Source organism: Oncorhynchus masou, chromosome 31, assembly GCF_036934945.1.
Source record: "Oncorhynchus masou masou isolate Uvic2021 chromosome 31, UVic_Omas_1.1, whole genome shotgun sequence".
Classification (NCBI taxonomy): Eukaryota; Metazoa; Chordata; class Actinopteri; order Salmoniformes; family Salmonidae; genus Oncorhynchus; species Oncorhynchus masou.
Genome location: NC_088242.1, coordinates 16,204,951 through 16,231,324, shown reverse-complemented (window position 1 = coordinate 16,231,324; position 26,374 = coordinate 16,204,951). Strand labels below are relative to the sequence as shown.

At 43.4% G+C, this 26,374-nt stretch overlaps 1 protein-coding gene across 1 annotated transcript in view; it reads left to right on the top strand.

Moving 5' to 3' along the window:
- wdr27 (WD repeat domain 27) overlaps nucleotides 1-26,374 on the top strand; it is a 159,064-nt gene that overhangs the window by 5,801 nt on the left and 126,889 nt on the right. The window contains 8 exon segments of the mRNA XM_064952752.1: nucleotides 3,574-3,656; nucleotides 4,121-4,185; nucleotides 7,496-7,617; nucleotides 9,859-9,932; nucleotides 22,852-22,927; nucleotides 23,646-23,717; nucleotides 23,945-24,054; nucleotides 24,190-24,279. Of these exon segments, the coding sequence (XP_064808824.1) occupies nucleotides 3,574-3,656; nucleotides 4,121-4,185; nucleotides 7,496-7,617; nucleotides 9,859-9,932; nucleotides 22,852-22,927; nucleotides 23,646-23,717; nucleotides 23,945-24,054; nucleotides 24,190-24,279 (692 nt within the window).

Genomic DNA, 26,374 nt, shown 5'->3' with positions numbered 1-26,374 from the left:
CAGGAAAGGAAGACCCAGGTTTACCTCTGCTGCAGAGGACATGTTCATTAGAGTTACCAGCCTCAGAAATCGTAGCCCAAATAAATGCTTCAGAGTTCAAGTAACAGACACATCTCAACATCAACTGTTCAGAGGAGACTGTGTGAATCAGGCCTTCATGGTCGAATTGCTGCAAAGGAACCACTACTAAAAGACACCAATAAGAAGAGACTTGCCTGGGCCAAGAAACATGAGCAATGGACATTAGACCGGTGGAAATCTGTCCTTTGGTCTGATGAGTCCAAATGTTTGATTTTTGGTTCCAACTGCTGTGTCTTTGTGAGACACAGTAGGTGAACGGATGATCTCCGCATGTGTGGTTCCCACCATGAAGCATGGAGGAGAAGGAAGTGTGATTGTGTGGGGGTGCTTTGCTGGTGACACTGTCTGTGATTTATTTTGATTTCAAGGCACACTTAACCAGCATGGCTACCACAGCATTCTGTAGTGATATGCCATCCCATCCCATCTGGTTTGCGCTTAGTGGGACTATCATTTGTTTTTCAACAGGACAGTGACACAATACACACCTCCAGGCTTTGTAAGGGCTATTTGAATGAGTAGGTGTGTGTCCAAACTTTTGACTGGTACTGTCTACCAAATTATCTACCAAATTACCTCGTATCCCTGCACAATGAATCGGTTCTGGTATCTCTCGTGTATATATCATTATTGTGTATTTATTCTTTGTGTTATTATTTTTCTATAACTTCTCTTTTTTCCTCTTTGCATTGTTGGGAATAGCCCTTAATCATTCCACTGTTAGTCTACACCTGTTGTTTACGAAGCATGTGACAAATATTTGATTTGATTAGACTTTACCAGTAGGCCTATGGTATAATGATTCTTTTCAAGTACCCCTGTGGATAGGCCAAGTACCTCTGGTTGGGAACCACTGGTCTTTATTACAATCTACTAGGCCTGTTTCCCCAGGTCATGTAGAGAGTGCTTGATTCGTCATTATTTCCACAGACCAGGAGTTTTGAATGATCCAGGAAAATATGATATCATAAATGTAAATGTATAACGTCGCCATTTACATTTCTCCAGCCTTGCAGGTGTTCATGTCTTTATTGGTAGTGACTAACAGGGTATGTTGGGGTGTCAGAGTGGTGTTTCCACAGCGATAGCAGGACACTTCCTATTAAAGGCCAGTTAAAGTGCCGTTAACAGTCTCAGGCTGTCCAATCAGCACTTGTTGCCATGGTGAAGTACTGTAGACACTATGCAAAGCCTGGGATGCACAAGGGGTGCACGTGCAGCTGTAGGCCATAGGGTGCCTGGGTGATTAGTATAGAATGGTCAGGACTCTCAGGGCACAAGACTGACTTTGATATGTCCATCACAAGGAGTCTTAGAGTAGGCATCAAAGCTATGCAGTGTGTCACAACAGAAGCCGGGTCCCAGATTGGTTTGTGCTATATAGCCAACTCATGTCAGTATACATAACCATCTGTACAGCTAACTCATGAAGGCATGACAGTGACCATAGGAGGTGACAATCTAAGACCAGGCTACCATATCAGTATATAAAAATAAATGTTTTAGCAGTTATAGAGACACAACTTGTATCACAGACTTATAGGCCTAGTCAATCATGGTTTGTTATTTCCTACTACAGTACAAGTTTATTTGTCAAGTCGAGACAAGGCATGGATTTCACTACTTAAACTAAACAGTGGACTATGTTGGACACGATCGTTGTTGGTTGAAGAGCCTCCTCTCCCTCTTCCTGTCTCCTCTCCTCTGCCACCCTGTCTTATTTATTCTACAGCGTGAGATGGCTATAGTTCCCTGGTTTCTACCTTATGATGTACATTCAGTACCTTCGGAAAATATTCAGACCCCTTGACTTTTTCCACATTTTGTAACGTTACAGCCTTATTCTAAAATGTATTGCGTTTTTTCCCCTCATCACTCTACACACAATACCCCATAATAACAAAGCAAAAACATGTTTTTATACATTATACATTTTTGCAAATTTATTACAAATAAAAAAAACTGAAATATCACATGTACGTAAGTATTCAGAACTTTTACTCAGTACTTTGTTGAAGCACTTTTAGCAGCGATTACAGCATCAAGTCTTCTTGGGTATGACTCTACAAGCTTGGCACACCCATATTTGGGGAGTTTTCCCCCATTTTTCTCTGCAGATCCTCTCAAGCTCTGTCAGGTTGGATGGGGAGCGTTGCTGCACTGCTATTTTCAGGTTTTATCGACCCAGAGAATTTTGTTTCTCATGGTCTGAGAGACTTAAGGTGTCTTTTGGCAAACTCCAAGCGGGTTGTCATGTGCCTTTTACTGAGGAGTGGCTTCTGTCTGGCCACTCTACTATAAGGGCTGGTTGTTGGAGTGTTGCAGAGATGGTTGTCCTTCTATCCTTCTGTAAGGAACTTTGAAGCTCTGTCAGAGTGACCATTGGGTTCTTGGTCACCTCCCTGAACAAGGCCCTTCTCCCCCGATTGCTCAGTTTGGACTGGGCGGCCAGCTCTAGGAAGAGTCTTGGTGGTTCCAGACTTCTTCCATTTAAGAATGATGGAGGCCACCGTGTTCTTGGGGGATCTTCTATGCTGCAGACATTTTTTGGTAGCCTTCCCCAAATCGGTGCCTCGACACAATCCTGTCTCGGAGCTATACGGACAATCCCCTCGGCCTCATGGCTTGGTTTTTGCTCTGACATGCACTGTCAACTATGGGACCTTATATAGACAGGTGATTGCCTTTCCAAATCATGTCCAATCAATTGAATTTACCACAGGTGGACTCCAATGATGTTGTAGAAACATCTCAAGGATGATTAATGGAAACAGGATGAACTTGAGCTCAATATCGAGTCTCATAGCAAAATGTCTAAATACATATGTAAATATGGTATTTCTGTTTTTTATATTTTATACATAAACTGTTTTCGTTTCATTATTATGGGGTATTGTGTGTAGATTGCTGACTTTTTAATTTATTTAATCCATTTTAGAATAAGGCAGTAACGTAACAAAATGTGGAAAAGTCAAGGGGTCTGAATACTTTCCGAATGCACTGTATGCAGCATTAAACCATGGGGAAAATTCAGCCTTGGATCCAACACAATGCTCCCAGTTGGTTGTGTGTGTGTGCACCTTGCCATCTCACCAGTTGCTGGCCACACTGTCTTTCTTTAGTGTGGGGTTACATTGTCATCTCCTCTTTAGTGTGGGGTTACATTGTCATCTCCTCTTTAGTGTGGGGTTACATTGTCATCTCCTCTTTAGTGTGGGGTTACATTGTGTTGTCATTTTTAGTGTAACGTTACATTGTCTTCTCCTCTTTAGTATGGGTTTACATTGTCATCTCTTTAGTGAGAGGTTACATTGTCTTCTCCATTTAGTGTGGGGTTACATTGAAGAGAAGACAATCTACTGAATCAAAGGAATAATGTGTAACAGAGTTTTCCACATGGTTCTCTTCCTGTGCCCCTCTGCTGTGTGTGTGTATAAGTGTTTTTCCATATGGCATAAGGTTCTCTCCCTATGCCACCTGTATTGATAACAGCTGGGTGTGGATGGGAAGCTCTGATGGCCTCTACCTGGTTGACCTGGGCACCTCTGAGCTCCACAGGACACTACTTTTCAGAGGTATGCTACTGCCCTCTGTGTGTGTGTTTCTGTGTGTGTGTGTGTGTGTGTGTGTGTGTGAGAGAGAATGAATGATGTGTCGATCTTGTGGGGAAAGGGGAAGAACAGCTTGGAAGATGAATAAGAATAACACCATGCACTGTATACTGTACATCAGTTATGACAGTATTTGTATTTATTATGGGATCCAGTATAGTGTGTCTCACTGACATATGCCCATGTGTATGATAGGTGTGTGTGTGTGTGTCTGTGTGTGTCTCACCGACATAGACCATGTATATGATAAGAGTTAGTGGAGATGTGTGTTTCACCGACATATGCCCATGTGTATGATAAGAGTTAGTGGAGATAGGTGTGTGTGTTTGCCTCACCTCACCTGAGATTTATGGTTTTACCCTTCAGCAGACATTTGTATTCAACCCTTATTATTTGTTAGCTATTATCCCACTCTGTCTCTCTTACAGACCACCCCAACTTGAGCATCACCATGGCTGGATCATGGGCCATGTCCCAAGGACTGGATAACAGTGTAAGTAAATCACCATTGAGACCTGCTTCACTGTTGTCATATGCCATGTCCCAATGACTGAATAACAGTGTGAGTAAATCACTATTAGACCTGCTTCACTATTGTTTCACTTCACTGAATAGGAATTTAGGACAAAAGCAAGACGGAGGGGGAGGCAGACAGACACGGGTGTAATTCCCTGAAATTAGGCCTACCTTACACTGTAACACATAATTGCCTCTCATTCATAACAGAAAAACTCACTTTCCTCCTGGATGCAAACCACAGGCAACCCTTGTAAAGCCTTTACATCTCCCATAGTCCTAGTCTCGTGAAACCATAAACTGCTAATTGCATAGTTACACTGAACCTACAGTATTTTTATATGTGAAGTCTCTAAGACGCTCAAAATTAAGTATAGGGAACAAAAGTTTGAAAACAGTGTATTTTTTAGAAATAATTTTTTGTATGGAGTAAAATGTCAGTTGTAAAATAATACATATTATTATGAAAAATGAGCAGCTTCCAAGAGGTGTGGAAAATACTCAGAGGTATGGGAATTGGACATACGATACGACATAAGATAGTGAGCAGTGCGTCTCACACAGCTCTGTCCTCTACATAAAAAAATCAGTTATGACCCAGATGCAGACAACGTCAATTAACAATGGTTTAATTATATTTATTTTAATAAACTTTATTTAACTAGGCAAGTCAGTTAAGAACACATTTTTGTTTACAATGACGGCCTAGGAACAGTGGGTTAACTGCCTTGCTCAGGGGCATAATGGCAGATTTTTACCTTGTCAGCTCAGGGATTCGATCTATAAACTTTTCGGTTACTGGCCCAACGCTCTAGCCACTAGGCTACCTGACGGCCAAATAATCGAACGGGGGCAGGCCGTAGACAGGTCAAGGCAGGCAGGGGCAACGGTAGCAGACGGCAGACAGGGTCAGGGTAGGCAGAGGTCAATAATCCAGAGTTGGGGCAAAGGTACAGGTCGGCAGGCAGGCTCAGGGTCAGTGGCAGGCAGAGTGGCCAGACAGGCAGGGTCAGGGGCGGGCAGGCAGGGTCAGGGGCAGGCAGATTGGTCAAAACCAGGAGGGAGAGAAAAAGAGAGACTGGGAAAAGCAGGACACAAAAACGCTGGTTGACAAACAAGACGAACTGGCAACAAACAAACAGAGAACACAAGTATAAATACACAGGAGATAATGGGGAACATGGACGACACCTGGAAGGGGGTGGAGACAATCACAAAGACAGGTGAAACAGATCAGGGTGTGACAAAAAGATTGTCGCCTCTATAGTGTGGATCCCTGGCTAAAAATCCCTGACTTGTTTGGAAATGTCCCTTCTCATACAACTTTGACTTGATTTACTACATATATTGTAGGGATGTGACAAATGGCAATGTTTTCTTAACGTTTAAACTGCAGTTATTTTTTAAATCTGTTTTCCGTTAAAGCGATAAGAAAAATTTATAAAATGTGAATTCACAATACAGTTGCGTTGATGCCAGCAACAGTTTAGGTCTCACGGTACGTCCCTTTCAGATGGTTAAGCATTGCACCTGTACTACCATTACTGTACCTAAATTCCACTTCACAAAGTTTGCATTTCCTTTTCATTTAACTTCTTTTTTATTTATTTATTTTTTATTTAACCTTTATTTAACCAGGTAGGCTAGTTGAGAACAAGTTCTCATTTGCAACTACGACCTGGCCAAGATAAAGCATAGCAGTGTGAACAGATAACACAGTTACACATGGAGTAAACAATAAACAAGTCAATAACACAGTAGAAAAAAAATGATTGCCATACAGCACCCCGCTCCTGTCGCTTGCCTTTCTCTGTAATTTTTTTCCAACTGTTAACGACGATGATGTAGTGGTGAAGAATTGATTCCTCAACTCAACTTAAAATTACAGAATCTTAAGAGAATATTGACACTCAGAAATGGGAGTCAACTCTGGTGTCGACTCCCATTTCTGAGTGTCAATATTCTCTTTAGGTTCAGTAGTTTTGGAATGGAGGATACTGATCAGTTGCCACACTTCTGAGAACACAAACACTCACATCTTTCTTTGACAGCGAGCGAGGGATGGAAAAAGAGGGAGAGGCACAGTATAGGCAGGTCGGTCACCTGGCAGAGATAGTCAGAACTGTGCGCTAGGCCTTTCTATCTGCAATCAAATGCCGTATCTCACAATTTCTTGCCATTCAATGTCTCACAACTTCAGTAAAGCAGGACCTATCATCAATGAATAAGCTAGGATACTGAGATGAGCGCGATGCAACACTTCGGTCACACACAGTAGCTTGCAAACTATTATGGACTACAAAGTAGAGCACAGCCGCGAGCTGCCCAATGACACGAGCTTACCAGACGAGCTAAATAACTTCTATGTTTGCTTCGAAGCCAGCACCACTGAAGCGTGCGTGAGAGCATCAGCTGTTCCGGACGACTGTGTGATTACGCTCTCCGTAGCCGATGTGAGTAAGACCTTTAAACAGGTCAACATTCACAAGGCCACAGGGCCAGATGGATTACCAGGATGTTTACTCCGAGCATGCGCTGACCAATTGGCAAGTGTCTTCACTGACATTTTCAACCTGTCCCTGACCGAGTCTGTAATACCAACATGTTTCAAGCAGACCACCATAGTCCATGTGCCCAAGAACACCAAGGTAACCTGCCTAAATGACTACCGACCCGTAGCACTCACATCTGTAGCCATGAAGTGCTTTGAAAGGCTGGTCATGGCTCACATCAACACCATTATCCCAGAAACCCTAGACCAACTCCAATTTGCATACTGCCCCAACAGATCCACAGATGATCTGTTGCCCTTTCCCACCTTGACAAAAGGATCACCTATGTGAGAATGCTATTTTTTTTTTTTTTAAAGTAGAAAGTATTTCACCTTTTATTTAACCAGGTAGGCTAGTTGAGAACAAGTTCTGATTTACAACTGCGACCTGTACAAGATAAAGCAAAGCAGTGCGACACAAACAAAAACACAGTTACACATGGAATAGAACTGACTTCTATTTTAGCCCTTACTAATAACGCAGACGCGCGCGAGCAGTGGGTGCGATAATTTAATAATATAGATTTCTAAATTTATTTTGCAACGCGAGTGGTGTAGTCAGCCTGTTAACGTTAAGGATCCCAATTTTGTTTAAGTGTTTAATCGTTCACACCACTAATATATAGTACTTCTCATACAGAACATTTGTCAATGACCTATGCTCCTCACAGAGTAAAAGGGTTTAGTCACAGTACAGTACTCACATAATTTAATTTTCTCTCTCCCCCTCCTCCAGATGATCTTTGTGGTGACCTCTCTATTTGAGGCCCTGGTGTCTGTATTGGAGGTGAGACTGCTGGGGTCAGGGTCCGTGGACAACCTCTGTCAGCACCTGGAGGGGCTCTCCGTCATGCCCAGGTTTGTGTTTGTTTGTGTGTACTTCTGTTACCTTCTGGGGAAGACCCTGTTTGGGGTGGAGGCTATATCTGTATAGTGGACACAGGGTTCGCACTAGGTGTGTGGGGTGCTTAAAGTACTTGAATTTGGCACACTGAAATCCAAGTACTGGATACCTTGAAAATCAGAAATGTACTCAAGCTGATACTTAAAATGTACTTGAATTAAAATGAGAGTAGAACAGAAAATGATCAAATATATTACAAAAATATTACAAACACATGTATTGGTCTTGCTAATTAGTTTCCAGGCAGAATATTGAGTTTTACAGAACTGACTGATTAGGCACCAAACGTCACATCTATAGCATCCCCCAAACAAAAAAAACCTCACTCTCGGAGAATGAGTGTACGACTGGTAAATAGTTGCTGATATTTCAGTCAGTTGTCTAGCTAGCCAGGTAGCTCAAGGTTATTAACCAGGTAACCTTTTAACTAGCTGGCTAGAAGAATGAAGTTAGAAGCTAACATAGAACGGAGCCTGACCTTAGCAGCGGAAGTTGACTGAAATTAAGCTAGCTATAATCAAAAGATGGCCTACTATAAGTTCTCATAACAAAATACATTTTCTTTACTGAGAGTAGTGAGATAGACAGTGATGAGTTAGGCTTCAATGAAGGAGGCAAAAGAGATACACAGAGAGAGGAAGCATTGAAGCAAGCAGGGAGAGGTTAGTAGTACAGTGGTTCCCAAACTTGGGGTCCTTGACCCATGTGGGGTCCCCTAAAATTTAAATAGGGTCTCATGAGAGCATTTTTGTTATCAAATACATAAATAACTTGTTTCTCTTCCCTATGGGTATAGAATGCAACATTTTAACTAACTAAGTGCCTTTTAATGTCAGAATTCACTTTTGTGTCATTATGTTTTGGGACAGCCTGTGGGACCAACAATTTAGTAAAATATAAAGACAATGTAATATTATTATCATGTACACTGAACAAAAATATAAACACATCATGCAACAATTTCAAAGATTTTGCTGAGTTACAGTTCATATAAGGAAATCAGTCAACATCATCAGTACTGACGTGCCGCTCATGTATGTAGTAAATAAGTAGCGGAACACATATTATTGAGTAGAACTTGTAAGGTAGTGATGAATAGTACGGTTGTTGTTTTTTCATGAGGTTGTGGCGATATACTGGCACCCGGTGGCGACTAGAAACAATGGCATAATAGGAACTATTACAAATTGATGGTCCTTGAAAATAAATATTAGTGCTTGAAAAAGTACTTGGAAGTCCTTGAATTTGACTTGCCACTGTCTGTACGAACCCTGTGAACATCTCTAACAAATGGGTCTCTGTGCATCAAAAACCGTGTAATCTATAATGAATAAAGTGTGAACTGTTAAAGAATGTCTGAGCTCATGTTTGGCCAAGACTTTACAAAGAGAAATACGTAGTTGGACACTATTGCACTGATGCCATACAATTAACAACCAAAGTTTTGACAGCAAACTGTCTTCAGCTTGACCTTACAGCACTGTGAAAAATAAGATGTACATTTCACAATTATGTAACCATGGCATATATGGATGGTTTTGCAGGGTTAAACAGAACGTTATACGGTTGGGCCCTGTACGCACATTGGTTCAAACCAATAACTTACATGCATGTGTATCTATGGTGATTCAAACCCCATTCACTAAACCGGTTGCTGCTTGAGGTGTGTTGGCACCATTAGCTCAGTGGAAATTGGACACGTTTTCTCATAAAAGAGTAGCAGGATAGAGAAACAGCACTGAGGCTCGTTCTCCCTCTCACGCAGATGCATGCCAGGGCAACCGACTGGCACGCATTGTGTGAGTACGTGGGTAGGGGTACTTTACTTTACAGGATCTCTCCATTGCCATCGTGTGTGTGTGTTCCTCCAATGCAGACGCATGCCAGGGCACCCGACTGGTACCGCCCAGCCTGTGTGTGTGTTCCGGTACTTTACTTTACAGCTGACTGTGTGCCCCCCTACGCTCAACCTCTATCCCCTCCTGGTCTCTCTGCTATTACCATCTTAAAGACCTATTCTGAACCTTTTATACTGTGTAGTTTTGTGATGAGTCAACAGTATCATACTGCTGAGAAAGTGGGTGGTGGGGGTTATTCATCCATAACCATCCATTGGAAAATGCAACACACACACAGCTTTTTTTATTTCCAGTAGCCAAGGAGCAATTTAGTTTTTTCCCTCTTCCTCCTTTTAGTGCCCCTCTGATGCCTGAATCTCCTCTCAACGCTGAGTTGAAAAAGAAGGGTCCTAAACCTCCCACAAAAACAGGTCAGCAGCAAGTATCAACCCTCCCAGTTTACCCCCCCCCCCCCCCCCACACACACACACACACACAAACACTGGGCTTGCCCCTTCACACATAAACACACTAATGCACACAACCACATGTTATAGCCCACACAGTGTTACCCAAGAACCACTGTTGAATGAATTTGAGTTTGTGGTTCGGTATGGGTCAGAATGTAGTGCTAGCAACAGCAGGGTTTGTGGGTTAGGTTTCCATTGGGGTCACATATGCTAAAATACATGTGTAAAATATGCACTCAGTTGGATAAAAGTGTCTACTAAATGGCATATAACAGTATTACTGTAGGCATATATATTATTAAAAGCATTTACCGGTCCGTGGCATGTCCACTGCTTAGTTTGGCTACAGGTCACCTCCCTTAAACTATATCATGTTCCATAGTGGGATTCTACATCTATTATTACTAGAGATACTGTAATTTCTTCCCCTGGCTAATTGCAGCCGCATAGACTAGAGCTACTGATCATCATTATCTGAAAATATAGTTGGCAGGATGGAATTATTACATTATCTACCTCTGCATAACAGATGGGATGGTCAAACTTCTGGACAGACATGTTTTCTACCTCTGCATATCAGTGGATACCCATGAAACATACATTATTAGATTCCTCTCAGTTCCTGTGTATTTCACATACAGAGTTTGCCTGACGACTCATCCTGAATTTAATTCCACTGCTCTATTGGTTGCTCCACAGAAGAAACGTTAATGGAAGTGGTGTTTGGCTGGAGCAATGTGGAAGGGTCGTCAGGCTAATACAGAATTGTACAAAAAGGAATATATGTTGTGTGTTGACTGAAATTATACTACCAGTGATGTAGATGCATTATTTGAGAAAAGCTTTGATCTCAGTTACTCAGATTGGACAAACAGAGTTGACTTCATTGATACCATTATCACTTATTATAGATGAGCTTATAACTTTGTACGACTCAGTTGGTAGAGCATGGCACTTCCACTTCCAGGGTTGTGGGTTCGATTCCCAGTGTCACCCTGTAAGGTTCTGCTTTTCTTTTCTTTGTCAACCTTGTGTTTATTTTCTTTGTGTTGAACGTAGGCCTGTTTCTTTGTGTTCTGGAGCATAGCCCTGTCTTTCATTTTTGATACCTCCCTGACTACGTTCAACAACTTGAAACGCCTCTTCACCTCAGCTCCTGTCCTTCACCAACCTCATCCTACCCTTCCTTTCACCCTGGAGGTGGATGCCTCCGAAGTAGGAGTAGGAGCCATACTCTCTCAGCGGGTGGGAACACCTCCCAAATCACATCCCTGTGCCTTCTTCTCCCCCGCTGAGAGGAATTACGATGTGGGAAACAGAGAACTCCTCAACATCAAGCTGGCCCTTGAGGAGTGGCACCACTGGTTGGAGGGCGTACAACATCCCTTTCTCGTCCTAACAGATCATCGTAATCTGGAATATATCAGAGGGGCCAAGAGTTTAAACTCCAGACAAGCCCGCTGTGCTCTCTTCTTCACACGCTTCCATTTTCATGTTAATTTCATCCCTGGACTCCCGGATGGCGCAGTGGTCTAAGGCACATTGCAGTGCTAGCTGTGTCACCAGAGATTCTGGGTTTGAGCACAGGCTCTGTCGCAGCCGGCCGCGACTGGAAGGCTCATGGGGCGGCGCACAATTGGCCCAGCGTCATTCGGGTTGGGGAGGGTTTGGCCGGCAGGGATATCCTTGTCTCATCGCGCACTAGCGACTCCTGTGTCGGGCCGGGCGCAGTGCACGCTGACCAGGTCGCCAGGTGTACGGTGTTTCCTCCGACACATTGGTGCGGCTGGCTTCTGGGTTGGATGAGCATAGTGTCAAGAAGCAGTGCGGCTTGGTTGGGTTGTGTTTCGGGGGACGCATGGCTCTCGACCTTTGCCTCTCCCTAGTTCGTACGGGAGTTGCGGCGATGAGACAAGCCTGTAACTACTACCAATTGGATACCACAAAATTGGGGAGAAAAAAGGGGTAAAATAATAAAAATATACAATTTAAAAAAGTTACATCCCTGGAAAGAAAAACGTAAAAGCTGATGCTCTCTCCCGACAGTTTGACCTTCCGACCAGTAACTCAGACCCTACACCCATTCCTCCTTCCTCTTGCATTATGGGACCGGTACAGTACGATGTTCACTCTGCCATGCAAAAAGCCCTAACCTCTGACCCGGCTCCTCCTGAGACACCAGCTGGGAAGAGTTACGTACCAGCAGCTGTTAGACTCCAACTGATGCAATGATGTCACACGTCCTTGGGGTCAGGACATCCGGACACTACACGAACCACCAAACTTCTAGCCCGGAAGTTCTGGTGGTCCTCAATGGCATCCGACGTAAGGGATTACGTACTCTCATGTCCTGTCTGCGCCCAAACCTAAAGCCCTCGTCATCTCCCTTCCGGGAAGCTTCAACCTTTGCCAATCCCTCACAGACCTTGGTCCCACATAGCTGTAGACTTCATCCCAGACTTTCCTGAATCCTCTGGTAACACCACCATCCTTGTCATAGTAGACTATTTTTCAAAAATGTGTTGTCTGGTTCCTCCACCTCATCTACCTAACGCCATGGAATTGGTGGAGTGTATGTTCCAGCAGGTGTTCCGTCTGTATGGGATTCCGGAGTACATCGTCTCTGACTGCAGGCCCCAGTTTGTCTCCCGGCTGTGGCAAGCCTTCTGTGACCGACTGGGAGTCGCCCTCAGCCTCTCCTCCGGGTACCATCCCCAGACCAATGGGCAGACGGAACGCCTGAACCAAGAAATAGGGAATTACCTCCGCCAACAATGTTCTGCCTCTCTACACGACTGGAGTCGGTGTATGGCCTGGGCCGAATACGCTCAGAACTCACTCATGCACTCACCCCTCCACCTTACTCCGTTTCAGTGTGTCCTTGGTTACCAACCCCCCATGTTTCCCTGGGAGGCAGAGCCTGGTACTGTTCCAGCTGCTGAACAACTGGTTTTGGCGTAGTGAGCGGGTATGGGAGACAGCTCACCGGCCTACGCCACTCTTTCACCCCAGACAGTGTGTGTGGCTCTCTACCAGAGACAACCGGCTCCGCCTCCCCAGCAAAAAGTTCTGTCTTCGCTTCATTGGTCCCTTCAAGATAACTCATTGCATCAACCATGTCACATACTGCCTCCTGTTACCCCGTCAGTGCAAAATCTCCTAGTCCTTCCTTGTGTCTCTGTTAAAACCAGTCACCTACAGTCCTCTTCATCCTCCAGTCTCAACCCGTAGTGCACCCCCAATGTTGGACGTCAGAGGGGAACCTGCCTACGCCATAAGGGCCATTCGTGATTTCAAATGCCTGAGAGGTCGCATCCACTCCCTAGTGGACTGGGAAGGTTATGGGCCTGAAGACCGGTCCTGGGTCCCCGACCAAAACATCCTCGACCCAGAGATGATTCAGGCATTTCACCATTACCGTCCAGATCGTCCCGCTACCCGACCTTGGGGTCAACCCCCAAACAGACCCACTGGACATCAGCCTCGACGCAGAACGTCTGGTCAGTCCACAACCTCGTCGAACCAGCCTGGGGGGGGGGCACTGTAAGGTTCTGCTTTTTTTTTCTTAGTCAACCTTGTGTTCTTTTTCTTTGTGTTCTTGAACGTAGCCCTGTTTCTTTGTGTTCTGGAACGTAGCGTTCATTTTAATTTTTGTTAGTTGATTTCACCTGTGTTGGTTTCTCACCTGGACTCATCAGCTCCCTATTAAGTTCAGTTATTTCTGTTTGTATGTTTGTGAGGTATTTTTTGTTTTTGAATGCCTACCTGTGTTTGACCATTGCCTTAATAAACATCTGCCGCGCTCTGCGAGTGAATCTACACCTTTTCTCCCTGAGTATTCATTACACACCCGTATGTAAAAATGGAACGAGTGCGCTAAGAGTCGGGAAGCAAGTTCAGGGAGTGAGTGTTTTAATAATGAAATAAAACAATAAACACAACACAAACAACACACCGACATGAAAACAGAGTCAATAACACCCGAGGAAAGAACCAAGGGGAGTGACAGATATAGAGAAGATAATCAAGGAGGTGATGGAGTCCAGGTGAGTGTCATGAGGCGAAGGTGCGTGGGACGATGGTGACAGGTGTGCAGGATAATCAGCAGCCTGATGACCTAGAGGCCGGAGAGAGAGTATGTGACAAAAAATGTACGCATTTGTCTGTAAGTTGCTTTGAATAAAAGTGTCTGCTAAATGGCATTTGATATTATTATGTTAAAAGCTTATAGTACTGTAGATGGATAGGTTCCAGACTCTCTCGACCTGATGTGTCAAACTTATTCCACGGAGGGCAGAGTCTCTGCAGGTTTTCACTCCTCCTTTGCACTTGATTCCTTTGCACTTGATTGATGAATTATGGTCACTAATTAGTATAGATCTCCCTTCACCTGGTTGTCTAGGTCCTGCAGACACTAGGCCCTCCATGGAATGAGTTTGACACCCCTGACACCCATGCTGTAAACAGACGGGGTTGCCTCCCACAATGTAATCAATAGGTGGTGAGGTCATGCCTTGTTCAGTAGATACAGTGAGGTCATGTCTTGCTCAGTAGATACAGTGAGGCCATGTCTTGTTCAGTAGATACAGTGAGGCCATGTCTTGTTCAGTAGATACAGTGAGGCCATGTCTTGTTCCGTAGATACAGTGATGCCATGTCTTGTTCAGTAGATACAGTGAGGCCATGTCTTGTTCAGTAGATACAGTGAGGTCGTGTCTTGATCAGTAGATACAGTGAGGTCGTGTCTTGTTCAGTAGGGCTTGTTGAGTAGATATAGTGAGGTCGTGTCTTGTTCAGTAGATAATATGAGGCCGTGTCTTGTTCAGTAGATACAGTGAGGTCGTGTTTTGTTCAGTAGGGCTTGTTGAGTAGATACAGTGAGGTCGTGTCTTGTTCAGTAGATACAGTGAGGTCGTGTCTTGTTCAGTAGATACAGTGAGGCCATGTCTTGTTCAGTAGATACAGTGAGATCATGTCTTGTTCAGTAGATACAGTGAGGTCATGTCTTGTTCAGTAGATACAGTGAGGTCATGTCTTGTTCAGTAGGGCTTGTTCAGTAGATACAGTGAGGCCGTGTCTTGTTCAGTAGATACAGTGAGGCCGTGTCTTGTTCAGTAGATACAGTGAGGTCGTGTCTTGTTCAGTAGGGCTTGTTCAGTAGATACAGTGAGGCCGTGTCTTGTTCAGTAGATAAAGTGACAGATCTGTGGTGTATAATTAGACCCTGGAAGCTCTGGCTCTCCTCTGTTGGAGACAGTAGCACAGACTGTTTTACACACTGCCACTACAGACAGACACACTGCCACACACACACACACACACACACACACACACACACACACACACACACACACACACACACACACACACACACACACACACACACACACACACACACACACACACACACACACACACACACACACACACAGGGAGAGAGAGAGACTGATTTACACACTGCCATTACACACAGTTAGTGCTAACAGAAATCTACTGTTAAAGAACATGGCTCCCCAGAGTGTGTGTGTGTGTGGCTCGGCCTACACTGTGCTCAACCCCTGTAGAAAACTTTCCTAGGATTCCCGTAATTCATGGCCATTTGCTGTTTTGATTATACACATACTATATATACCATTGAGAATACAAACACAAGGAGTTTGCGGTGAGTACACGCAGGCAGGCACGCTTGCTTGCATGAAGGCAGGCAGGCAGGCATTTAGGTAGGCAGGCAGGCACGCAGGTAGACAGGCACGCAGGCAGGCACTTAGGTAGACAGGCACGCAGGCAGGCACTTAGGTAGACAGGCACGCGGGCAGGCACTTAGGTAGACAGGCACGCGGGCAGGCACTTAGGTAGACAGGCACGCAGGCAGGCACTTAGGTAGACAGGCACGCAGGCAGGCACGCAGGTAGACAGGCACTTAGGTTTTGATGCTGCCATTTTCCTCTGGATTCCCCGTCTAATGGGGAGGACGTGTGGAACACTGTTTCACGCCACACACACACGTACTGTTTCGGTTAATGGGGAGGACGTGTGGAACACTGTTTCACGCCACACACACACGTACTGTTTCTGTTAATGGGGAGGACGTGTGGAACACTGTTTCACGCCACACACACATGTACTGTTTCGGTTAATGGGGAGGACGTGTGGAACACTGTTTCACGCCACACACACACGTACTGTTTCGGTTAATGGGGAGGACGTGTGGAACACTGTTTCACGCCACACACACACGTACTGTTTCGGTTAATGGGGAGAACGTGTGGAACACTGTTTCACGCCACACACACACGTACAGTTTCGGTTAATGGGGAGGACGTGTGGAACACTGTTTCACGCCACACACACACGTACTGTTTCGGTTAATGGGGAGGACGTGTGGAACACTGTTTCACGCCACACACACACGTACTGTTTCGGTTAATGGGGAGGACGTGTGGAACACTGTTTCACGCCACACACACACGTACTGTTTCGGTTAATGGGGAGGACGTGTGGAACACTGTTTCACGCCACACACACACGTACTGTTTCGGTTAATGGGGAGGACGTGTGGAACACTGTTTCACGCCACACACACACGTACTGTTTCGGTTAATGGGGAGGACGTGTGGAACACTGTTTCACGCCACACACACACACACACGTACTGTTTCGGTTAATGGGGAGGACGTGTGGAACACTGTTTCACGCCACACACACACGTACTGTTTCGGTTAACCTCTTGAAACTCCCCATTCCGGATCCGGGATCGTGACTAAAGCCTCAGGCTCATTAGCATAACGCAACGTTAACGATTTCTGAAAATCGCAAATAAAATGAAAATAATGCGCCTACTCTCAAGCTTAGCCTTTTCTTAACAACACTGTCATCTCAGATTTTCAAAATATGCTTTTGAACCATAGCAATTCACTAATTTGTGTAAGAGTATGCTAAGCTAGCTTAGCATTGAGTAGCATTTAGCACGCAACATTTTCACAAAAACCAGATAACCAAATAAATAAAATCATTTACCTTTGAAGAGCTTCGGATGTTTTCAATGAGGAGACTCAGTTACATAGCAAATGTGCAGTTTTTCCTGAAAGCGTCTTTGTGTAGGAGAAATCGCTCCGTTTTGTACATCACATTTGGCTACCGAAACGAACCGAAAATTCAGTCACCTACAACGTCAAACTTTTTCCGAATTAACTCCATAATATCGACCGAAACATGGCAAACATTGTTTGGAATCAATCCTCAAGGTGTTTTTTCACATATCTCTTCATTGATATATCGTTCGTGGAAGCCTGCTTTCTTCTCTAAATTCCATGGAAAAATACTTGCAGCTGAGTTTTGCGCACCAATTTCGGTGCAGGACACCGGGCGGACACCTGGTAAATGTGGTCTCTTATGGTCAATCTTCCAATGATATGCCTACAAATACGTCACAATGCTGCAGACACCTTGGGGAAACGACAGAAAGGGCAGGCTCGTTCCTCTCGCATTCACAGCCATATAAGGAGACAATGGAAAACGGAGCCTCAAAAATCCTGCTCATTTCCTGGATGCCGTCTCATCTTGGTTTTGCCTGTAGCTCACGTTCTAGGGCACGCACAGAGAATATCTTTGCAGTTCTGGACACGTCAGAGTGTTTTCTTTCCAAAGCTACCAATTATATGCATAGTCGAGCATCTTTTTGTGACAAAATATTGTGCTTAAAGCGGGCACGTCTTTTTATCCAAAAATGATATAGCGCCCCCAGAGTTTCAACAGGTTAATGGGGAGGACGTGTGGAACACTGTTTCACGCCACACACAACTCAATCCCAGAACAACAGCAAAGGACCTTGTGAAGATGCTGGAGGAAACCGGTACAAAAGTATCTATATCCACAGTAAAACAAGTCCTATATCGACATAACCTGGAAGGCCGCTCAGCAAGGAAGAAACCACTGCTCCAAAACCGCCATAAAAAAAACTTTTTGGAGAAATGTCCTCTGGTCTGATGAAACAAAAATACAACTGTTTGGCGATAATGATCATCGTTATGTTTGGAGGAAAAAGGGGGAGGCTTGCAAGCCGAAGAACAACATCCCAACCATGAAGCACAGGGGTGGCAGCATCATGTTGTGGGGGTGCTTTGCTGCAAGAGGGACTGGTACACTTCACAAAATCAATGGCATCATGAGGCATCAAAATTATATGGATATATTTAAGCACCATCTCAAGACATCAGTCAGGAAGTTAAAGCTTGGTCGCAAATTGGTCTTCCAAATGGACAATGACCCCAAGCATACTTCCAAAGTTGTGGCAAAATGGCATAAGGACAACAAAGTCAAGGTATTAGAGTGGCCATCACAACACCCTGACCTCAATCCCATAGAACATTTGTGGGCAGAACTGAAAAAGCGTGTGCGAGCAAGGAGGCCTACAAACTTGACTCAGTTACACCAGCTCTGTCAGGAGGAATGTGCCAAAATTCACCCAACTTATTATGGGAAGCTTGTGGAAGGCTACCCGAAACGTTTGACCCAAGTTAAACTTCGTATGGCTTATATCCCACTAACGGGATCGATATGACAACAGCCAGTGAAAGTGCAGGGCGCCAAATTCAAAACAACAGAAATCTCATAATTAAAATTCCTCAAACATAGAAGTATTTTACAACATTTTAAAGGTACACTTGTTGTTAATCCAACCACAGTGTCCGAAATCAAAAAGGCTTTACGACGAAAGCACACCAAACGATTATGTTAGGTCTGCTCCTAGTCACAGAAAAACACAGCCATTTTTCCAGCCAAAGAGAGGAGTCAGAAAAAGCAGAAATAGTGATAAAATGAATCACTAACCTTTGATGATCTTCATCAGTTGACACTCATAGGGCTTCATGTTACACTGTACATGTATGTTTTGTTCGATAAAGTTCATATTTACATCCAAAAATCTCAGTTTACATTGGTGTGTTACGTTCAGTAATGTTTTACTTCCAAAACATCCGGTGATTTTGCAGAGAGCCACATCAATTTACAGAAATACTCATAATAAACATTGATAAAAGTTACAACTGTTATGCATGGAACTTTAGATAAACTTCTCCTTTATGCAACCGCTGCGTCAGATTTCAAAAAAGCTTTACCGAAAAAGCACACCATGCAATAATCTGAGTACAGCGCTTAGACAACAAAACAAGCCATACTGATATCCGCTATGTTGTGGTGTCAAAAGAAGTCAGAAACAGCATAATAAATATTCACTTACCTTTGATCTTCATCAGAATTCACTCCCAGGAATCCCAGATCCACAATAAATGTTTGATAAAGTCCATAATTTATGTCCAAATACCTCTTTTTTGTTTGCGTGTTCAGTACACAATCCAATCTCACGACGCGCGGGCAAGTCCAGGCGAAAGTTCAGACGAAAAGTCATATTACAGTTTGTAGAATTATGTCAAACGAAGTATATAATCAATCTTTAGGATGTTTTTATCATAAATCTTCAATAATGTTCCACCGGAGAATTCCTTTGTCTGTAGAAATGCAATGGAACGCAAGCTAACTCTCACGTGAGCACGCGTGATCAGCTCATGCCACTCTGGCAGACCTCTGACTCATTCAGCGCTTATTCCCCCCTCCTTCACAGTAGAAGCATCAAACAAGGTTCTAAAGACTGTTGACATCTAGTGGAAGCCTTTGGAAGTGCAATGACCCCATAGACACGGTATATTCGATAGGCGATGACTTGAAAAACTTGAAAAAACTTGAAAAACTACAAACCTCAGATTTCCCACTTCCTGGTTGGATTTCTTCTCATGATTGCCTGCCATATGAGGTTTGTTATACTCACAGACATCATTCAAACAGTTTTAGAAACTCCAGAGTGTTTTCTATCCAAATATACTAATGCTATGCATATATTAGTAACTGGGCCAGAGTAGCAGGCAGTTTACTCTGGGCACCTTATTCATCCAAGCTACTCAATACTGCCCCCAGCCATAAGAAGTTAAACCATTTAAAGGCAATGCTACCAAATATCAATTGAGTGTATGTAAACTTCTGACCCACTGGGAATGTGATGAAAGAAATTAAAGCTGAAATAAATCATTCTCTCTTTTCACATTCTTAAAATAAAGTGGTGATCCTAACTGTCCTAAAACAAGGAATTTTTACTAGTACTAAATGTCAGTAATTGTGAAAAATGGGGTTTAAATGTATTTGGCAATGGTGTATGTAAACTTCCGACTTCAACTGTATGTAAGAATGCTGTTCATCGACTACAGCTCAGACTTAGTGCCCGTAGTGAGACTTAGTGCCCAACACCATAGTGCCCCCCAAGCTCATCACTAAGCTCAGAGCCCTTGGTCTGAACCCCGCCCTGTGCAATTTGGTCCTGGATATCTGACGGGCCGACCCCAGGTGGTGATGGTAGGTAACAACACCTCCCCTATGCTGATCCTCAACACAGGAGCCCCACAAGGGTGCGTGCTCGGCCCCCTCCTGTACTCCTTCTTCACCCATGACTGCGTGGGTACACACATCTCCAACTTAATCATCAAGTTTCCAGACGACACAACAGTGTTAGGCCTGATTACCAACAATGACAAGACAGCCTACAGGGAGGAGGTGAGGGCCCTTGCGGAGTGGTGCCAGGAACATAACCTCTCCCTCAATGCTGATTGTGGACTTCAGGAGACAGCAGAGAGAGCACACCCCCATCCACATCAACTGGGAGAGGGTGAAAAGATGCAAGTTCTTCTACGTGCACATCACTGACAACCTGAAATGGTCAATCCACACAACTCCTGTTCAATCTTAGGAGGCTGAAGAAATTTGGCTTGCAAAATTCTACAGATGCACAATTGAGAGAAACCTGTCGGGCTGTATCCCCGCCTGGTATGGCAATTGCACCATCTGCAACCGCAGGGCTCTCCAGGGGGTGGTGCAGTCAGCCAACCTTGTCACCGGGGGCACACTGCAGCACCCTGTGTCACAGGAAAGCAAAGAAGATCAGCCACCCAAGCCACGGCCTGTTCACTCTGCGACAATCTAGAAGGTGGAGACCTGTGCATCAAAGCTGAGACCGAAAAACCGCTTCTATCTCCAGGCCTTCAGATTGTTAAATAGTCACCACTAGCCGGCCTCCGCCCAGTACCCTGGCTTGAACTTAGTCACTGTTACTAGCCAGCAACCATCCGGTACTCTACCCTGCACCTTATAGACTGCTGCCCTATGTACATAGTCATTGAACACTGGTCAATAATGTTTACATATTGTTTTACCCACTTCATATGTACTGTATATACTGTATTCTAGTCCAGGCTCATCCTATATAACTCTGTGTACACCTTTTTTTTCATATACTGTCCATACAGTGTATACACACCATCAGATGCATATATATTTATATTGCTGACTTTGACATTGCTCGTTCCGATATTTCTTAATTTCTTTCTTTTTATTTTGGGGATTGTGTGTATTGTTAAGTATTACTGCACTGTTGGAGCTAGCAACATAAGCATTTGCTGCACCTGCGATAACATTGGCAAAATATGTGTACGCAACCAATACAATTTGATTTCTTAGATCGCCACACCAGAATACAGTACCCCCTTATATTGTGGACTCGCTCCAGCCTCCAGTCTCAATGCAGCCATACAGTCACACAGAGGCAGGCTTATGTTACGGAATAGACACACTGCACTGCTACCTACCATTTTTACAATACTTAGAGGCTTGAATTGTACTCAATACTTTTTCTTGTCCAGAGTAGGGTTGCAAAGGGAGGGTATATTATTGGACACTTTCTAAGTTTACCAATAAACTACTAGAATTCTGGTAACTTTCAAGGAATATATTGTGGCCTTTTGGGGTATTTTTAAGATAATCGCAGATGTCTAATTGTCTCTGGCCCTCTGTGTGGCCTTATCATATGTAAAATATATTTATAAAATCAAGTATGATTTTTTTATAAAAAATGTAATGACAAAGCTGTAAGACATTACCTAAATATAAACCGTCAACTTGGTGAATACCGTTGGTGTTTAATATGAGGTGTTCAGCATGAAATATCCTTTATTTCTTTTTTTACACACTTTTATTATTTTATGTATTCATTGTAAATGTTTTGTTGTCAAACTGGGGGCAGTTGTGAAAAAAGACAACAGTTGGAAGAGTTGCAGAGCTCATTGAAATTAATGCCGTTGTTGATTAGATGTTTTCCATGAACCTGTTAGGCTAGCTTTGCAACCTTAGTCCAGAGTTACAGTTTGCACTGTTAGGCCTTCCTTAGTTACCGTATGGCAATTATGGCAAAAGCAGCGCGGTGAAGTTCAGCTCTTATTTTATGGAAGTGTGTCACTTTTTACAAAGACTGTTTTAACATTCATAAAACTGCCTTCTAGTTTTAGTTAAGAACAAAGGACTTTGTTAAAACAGTAAAACAATCAAAGTATGCTCCAGAAAACACCAAATAACCATCTCTCCTTTTTCAAATGTAACGTGTAACCTTATTATAGCTTCTCTTAGTTACGAGGCTATTTGACTTTTCCTTATTTTGCCTGCGGACGACAGGATACGTTTTTTTGGGAAAACCACACACATGTTTTAATGGCTGTGGAAAAAGTGAGCTCACTCTCCACTCCAGAGAAGTGAAGGTTCTGACAGCGAGGAGAGGAGCAATGGGCTACGTCCCGCAGACACACACACACACACACACACACACACACACCATCATTCCCTCCCTTAGTCCACGAGGACAGAGACAGAGACATCTGTAGGATCCTAATGATGATCATACGAGGTAGAATATAACTACTTCATACTGTTGGTAAATGACGGGTTCATATACATCTCTGCATATCCTATGAATGACTACATGTCTTATCTCTCTCCCTCTCTGGCTCAGGGAAACGTGGTGTTAAGGAGCAGCCTCTAGTTTTCCACACACAGGTCAAGTCATCAGGATACACACAATGTCCCCGGTAGGTTGTGCATATGTGCGTGAGAGTCCAACGGTTGAGGAATTGTTCCACCAGCAAGACTCTCTGTCCTTTTCTACCTATTGGAATAGCATGTTACACGTCAGCGAGCTATAATGAGACAAGGAAATAAGTCACAGAGACAATACACACAAAAACCTTACAATATTTAAACAGGCTTCATATTAGATTAATTATGTTTTTGTTACATTTCTTTCTGTCTTTTTACATAGGTGTTAACTAAGACTGTTATTTTTCTAAATGTTAAGTATATGCAGATTATATTTTTGGTCCTGGGGTGTGTAGTTTCTGTTCACTGTTTTAGTTTCCAGTCCAAGTCTTGCGCTTAATTTATTATTTGGTCATATTTTATGTGGAAAGTTTAAAAAAAATAAAATGCTCTTCCCTCTCATGTTTTCTTGCACAGGGGCAGACTGGGACCAGAAATGGCCCTTGCTTTTGTAATACACCAGTAGTTTTTTTTCTTTGAGGCCCCACCCCCATTATTAACCAAATAATTATCATTTTGCGTAAAGAAAACAAGTTAGACAAGCCCACCGGGCTAAAAATTCACGGGCAAATGCCAGATGGCCAGTCTGCCCCTGTTCTTGCATCAATATTAAGGCCGATGTGTTGGGTTTCAGGGTTGAAGTTACATTTATATTATGCTGTTAATAAAATGAAGAAAATGGAATTTTACATAAATATGTTTGCTTTTCAGAATGACAATGTTCTCACCCAAGACCAATGTTCAGAAGAAGACCCCAGGACCTACAAAGACCAACAAGAAGATGTAAGCAGACCACCATGTCCAGATATATTTAGGGCTGGTTTCTCAGACAGATACAGTACAAAGCTTAGACCTGGACTAAAAGGTAGTTTAATGGAAAATCTTCAATGAGCATACATTTTAGACCATTAGTTGGATTAGTCTTAGTCTGGGGATCCGAACCTTTGTTTTGTACAAAATTCTTGATGTTTTTTCCATATGAATATCAACATAATTCTGCTTTATTTTAGAGGATGTCTCGTTAGTGAATACCCAGGAGACACTGCAGCACCCAGTGTCCCACACACTAACCTCAGCACAGTCAAAACCCCTACACCAGTTTGCTGTACCCAATACTCAGGTAACTCTCTTTTTTTCTCTTTTTATCATACTTTCATTTGTTCCTTCTTTGCTTTACCACGAATCATTAGAATCATACAAGCTAATATATATATATATATCTTTTTTTGTGTTTTTTTTTCTCCTCTCTGCCCAGGAGATGGAAAGCAGATTCTGTGTGGTCTGGGAGACAGATCTGTATTGTTGTACAAGTCCTCCCTCACTGGCACTCCAGCTGTTTACACAGGTAGTGGGGCAAGCGCGCGCACACACACACACACACACACACACACACACACACACACACACACACACACACACACACACACACACACACACACACACACACACAGATTAGAAACCTCTCAAATTCTGTTTATTTTACCTCAAGACTGTTTTGGTCCACGGTTCCCTTTTCCTCCCTGTTCCCTCCTTTTCACTCTCCTTTAAAATAAGTCTCAGTGAAAAAGCAAAGCAGTCGAAACCTTTAAACCCAAAGAACAGGAGTGAGTGTGGTTTTTGATGACTACTTGTTTTATTATTTATTGAACCACATTTTTTGTTTATCTATCTCACCTGTCAATCATGTTGAGAATGATGTTCTAGCTCTGAGGTGAATCAAGGCAACTGTGGAGAGGATTGTTTTTCTTTTTCTCCCGCATTATTACTGAGGGTGAAACTTAGTTACTATATGGCTGAAAAATAAAGAGAGGAACTGAGCTTATAACCCTGTTTTTATAAGCCTAGTGGAATACAGACTAAATCACTACCTATCTTATTTTCACACTGTTCTCAGCCCAAGCTATCCAAGACCCAAAGTGTCCCCTAACCGTGATGGAAATAGTAACCTGCACCAGAGTCACATTCACTTTGGAATCTTACAGGATTTTTTAGCCTATATTAAAGCCTGTATGCTAGGAACTTGATGGAGTGAGTGATGCTGGCCTTTGTCTTAATGCTTCATTACTGTTTTCATATAAAGTGTGAATGAAGTGAATACTCTTCAGAATGCTATTTAAACTCAACTATTATCTGATATTTTCTTTACTGTTGATACAGGGTAGCCTTAGCCTATGATGATTTACTTATTTCATCTGGGGTCGTAAACGATACTGGAAACAGGTCCAGAGGCTCAAGATAAAAGGCTTCAGGAGAAGATCCAAACATCCACCCATATCCTCTAACATCTAGATAAAAAATATATATATATATCCTGGTGAAGCATTATCTGGTTCTCTGCCACGGCGTGAGCGTGAGTAACGTGTTTGGTTAACATTGTCTTTTACATTCTCCTGAGAAAGAGTAGGACTTATTGATGGTTTGGAGAGAAGGGAGAAAGCTGTGTTCTGCTCTCCTCCGCAGATGGGCACTACAACAACATGTCTTCCTAACTGCTTCTGGAGATAATTTAAGATATTGCTCAACATCTGCACTCCAGCTCACCCACAGCCTCCCTCCCTCCCTCCCTCCCTCCCTCCCTCCCTCCCTCCCTCCCTCCCTCCCTCCCTCCCTCCCTCCCTCCCTCCCTCCCTCCCTCCCTCCCTCCCTCCCTCCCTCCCTCCCTCCCTCCCTCCCTCCCTCCCTCACACGCACACATGCACACACACACCCCTGATGCTTGCTTTGATAGCAGCATTCTCTTGGAGGTGAATTGTGTTGATTTATAGAGCTTTCTACAGTCAGCAGACCACAGGATTCTAAATATCTGGCCCTGTGATCCACACACAAACACCAGTCAGTTGGTGTGGTTGGGTTCTTAACAGCTAAGACAGAGACTAGTATGGCCAGTAAGTGTGGTTGAGTTCTTAACAGCAAAGACAGAGACTAGTATGGCCAGTCAGTGGATGTCATATATCAATGAAAGGATGAGTGGTTTGGCATATTGTAGGCCAGTGCTTGTTAGTTGTTGTTAGACTGTCTCCACTAGATGACAGTTCTGTAGGCCAAATCAAATTTTATTGGTCACATACACATGGTTAGCAGATGTTAATGCGAGTGTAGAGAAATGCTTGTGCTTCTAGTTCCGGCCATGCAGTAATATCTAACAAGTAATCTAAAAATTCACAGCAACTACCTTTTACACACAAGTGTAAAGGAATGAATAAGAATATGTACATATAAATATATGGATGAGCGATGGCCGAACGGCATAGGCAAGATGCAATAGATGGTATAAAGTACAGTATATACATATGAGATGAGTAATGTAGGGTATGTAAACAATATATAAAGTGGCATTGTTTAAAGTGACTAGTGATACAATTATTACATCCAATTTGTAATTATTGAAGTGGCTAGAGATTTGAGTCAGTATGTTGACAGCAGCCACTCAATGTTAGTGG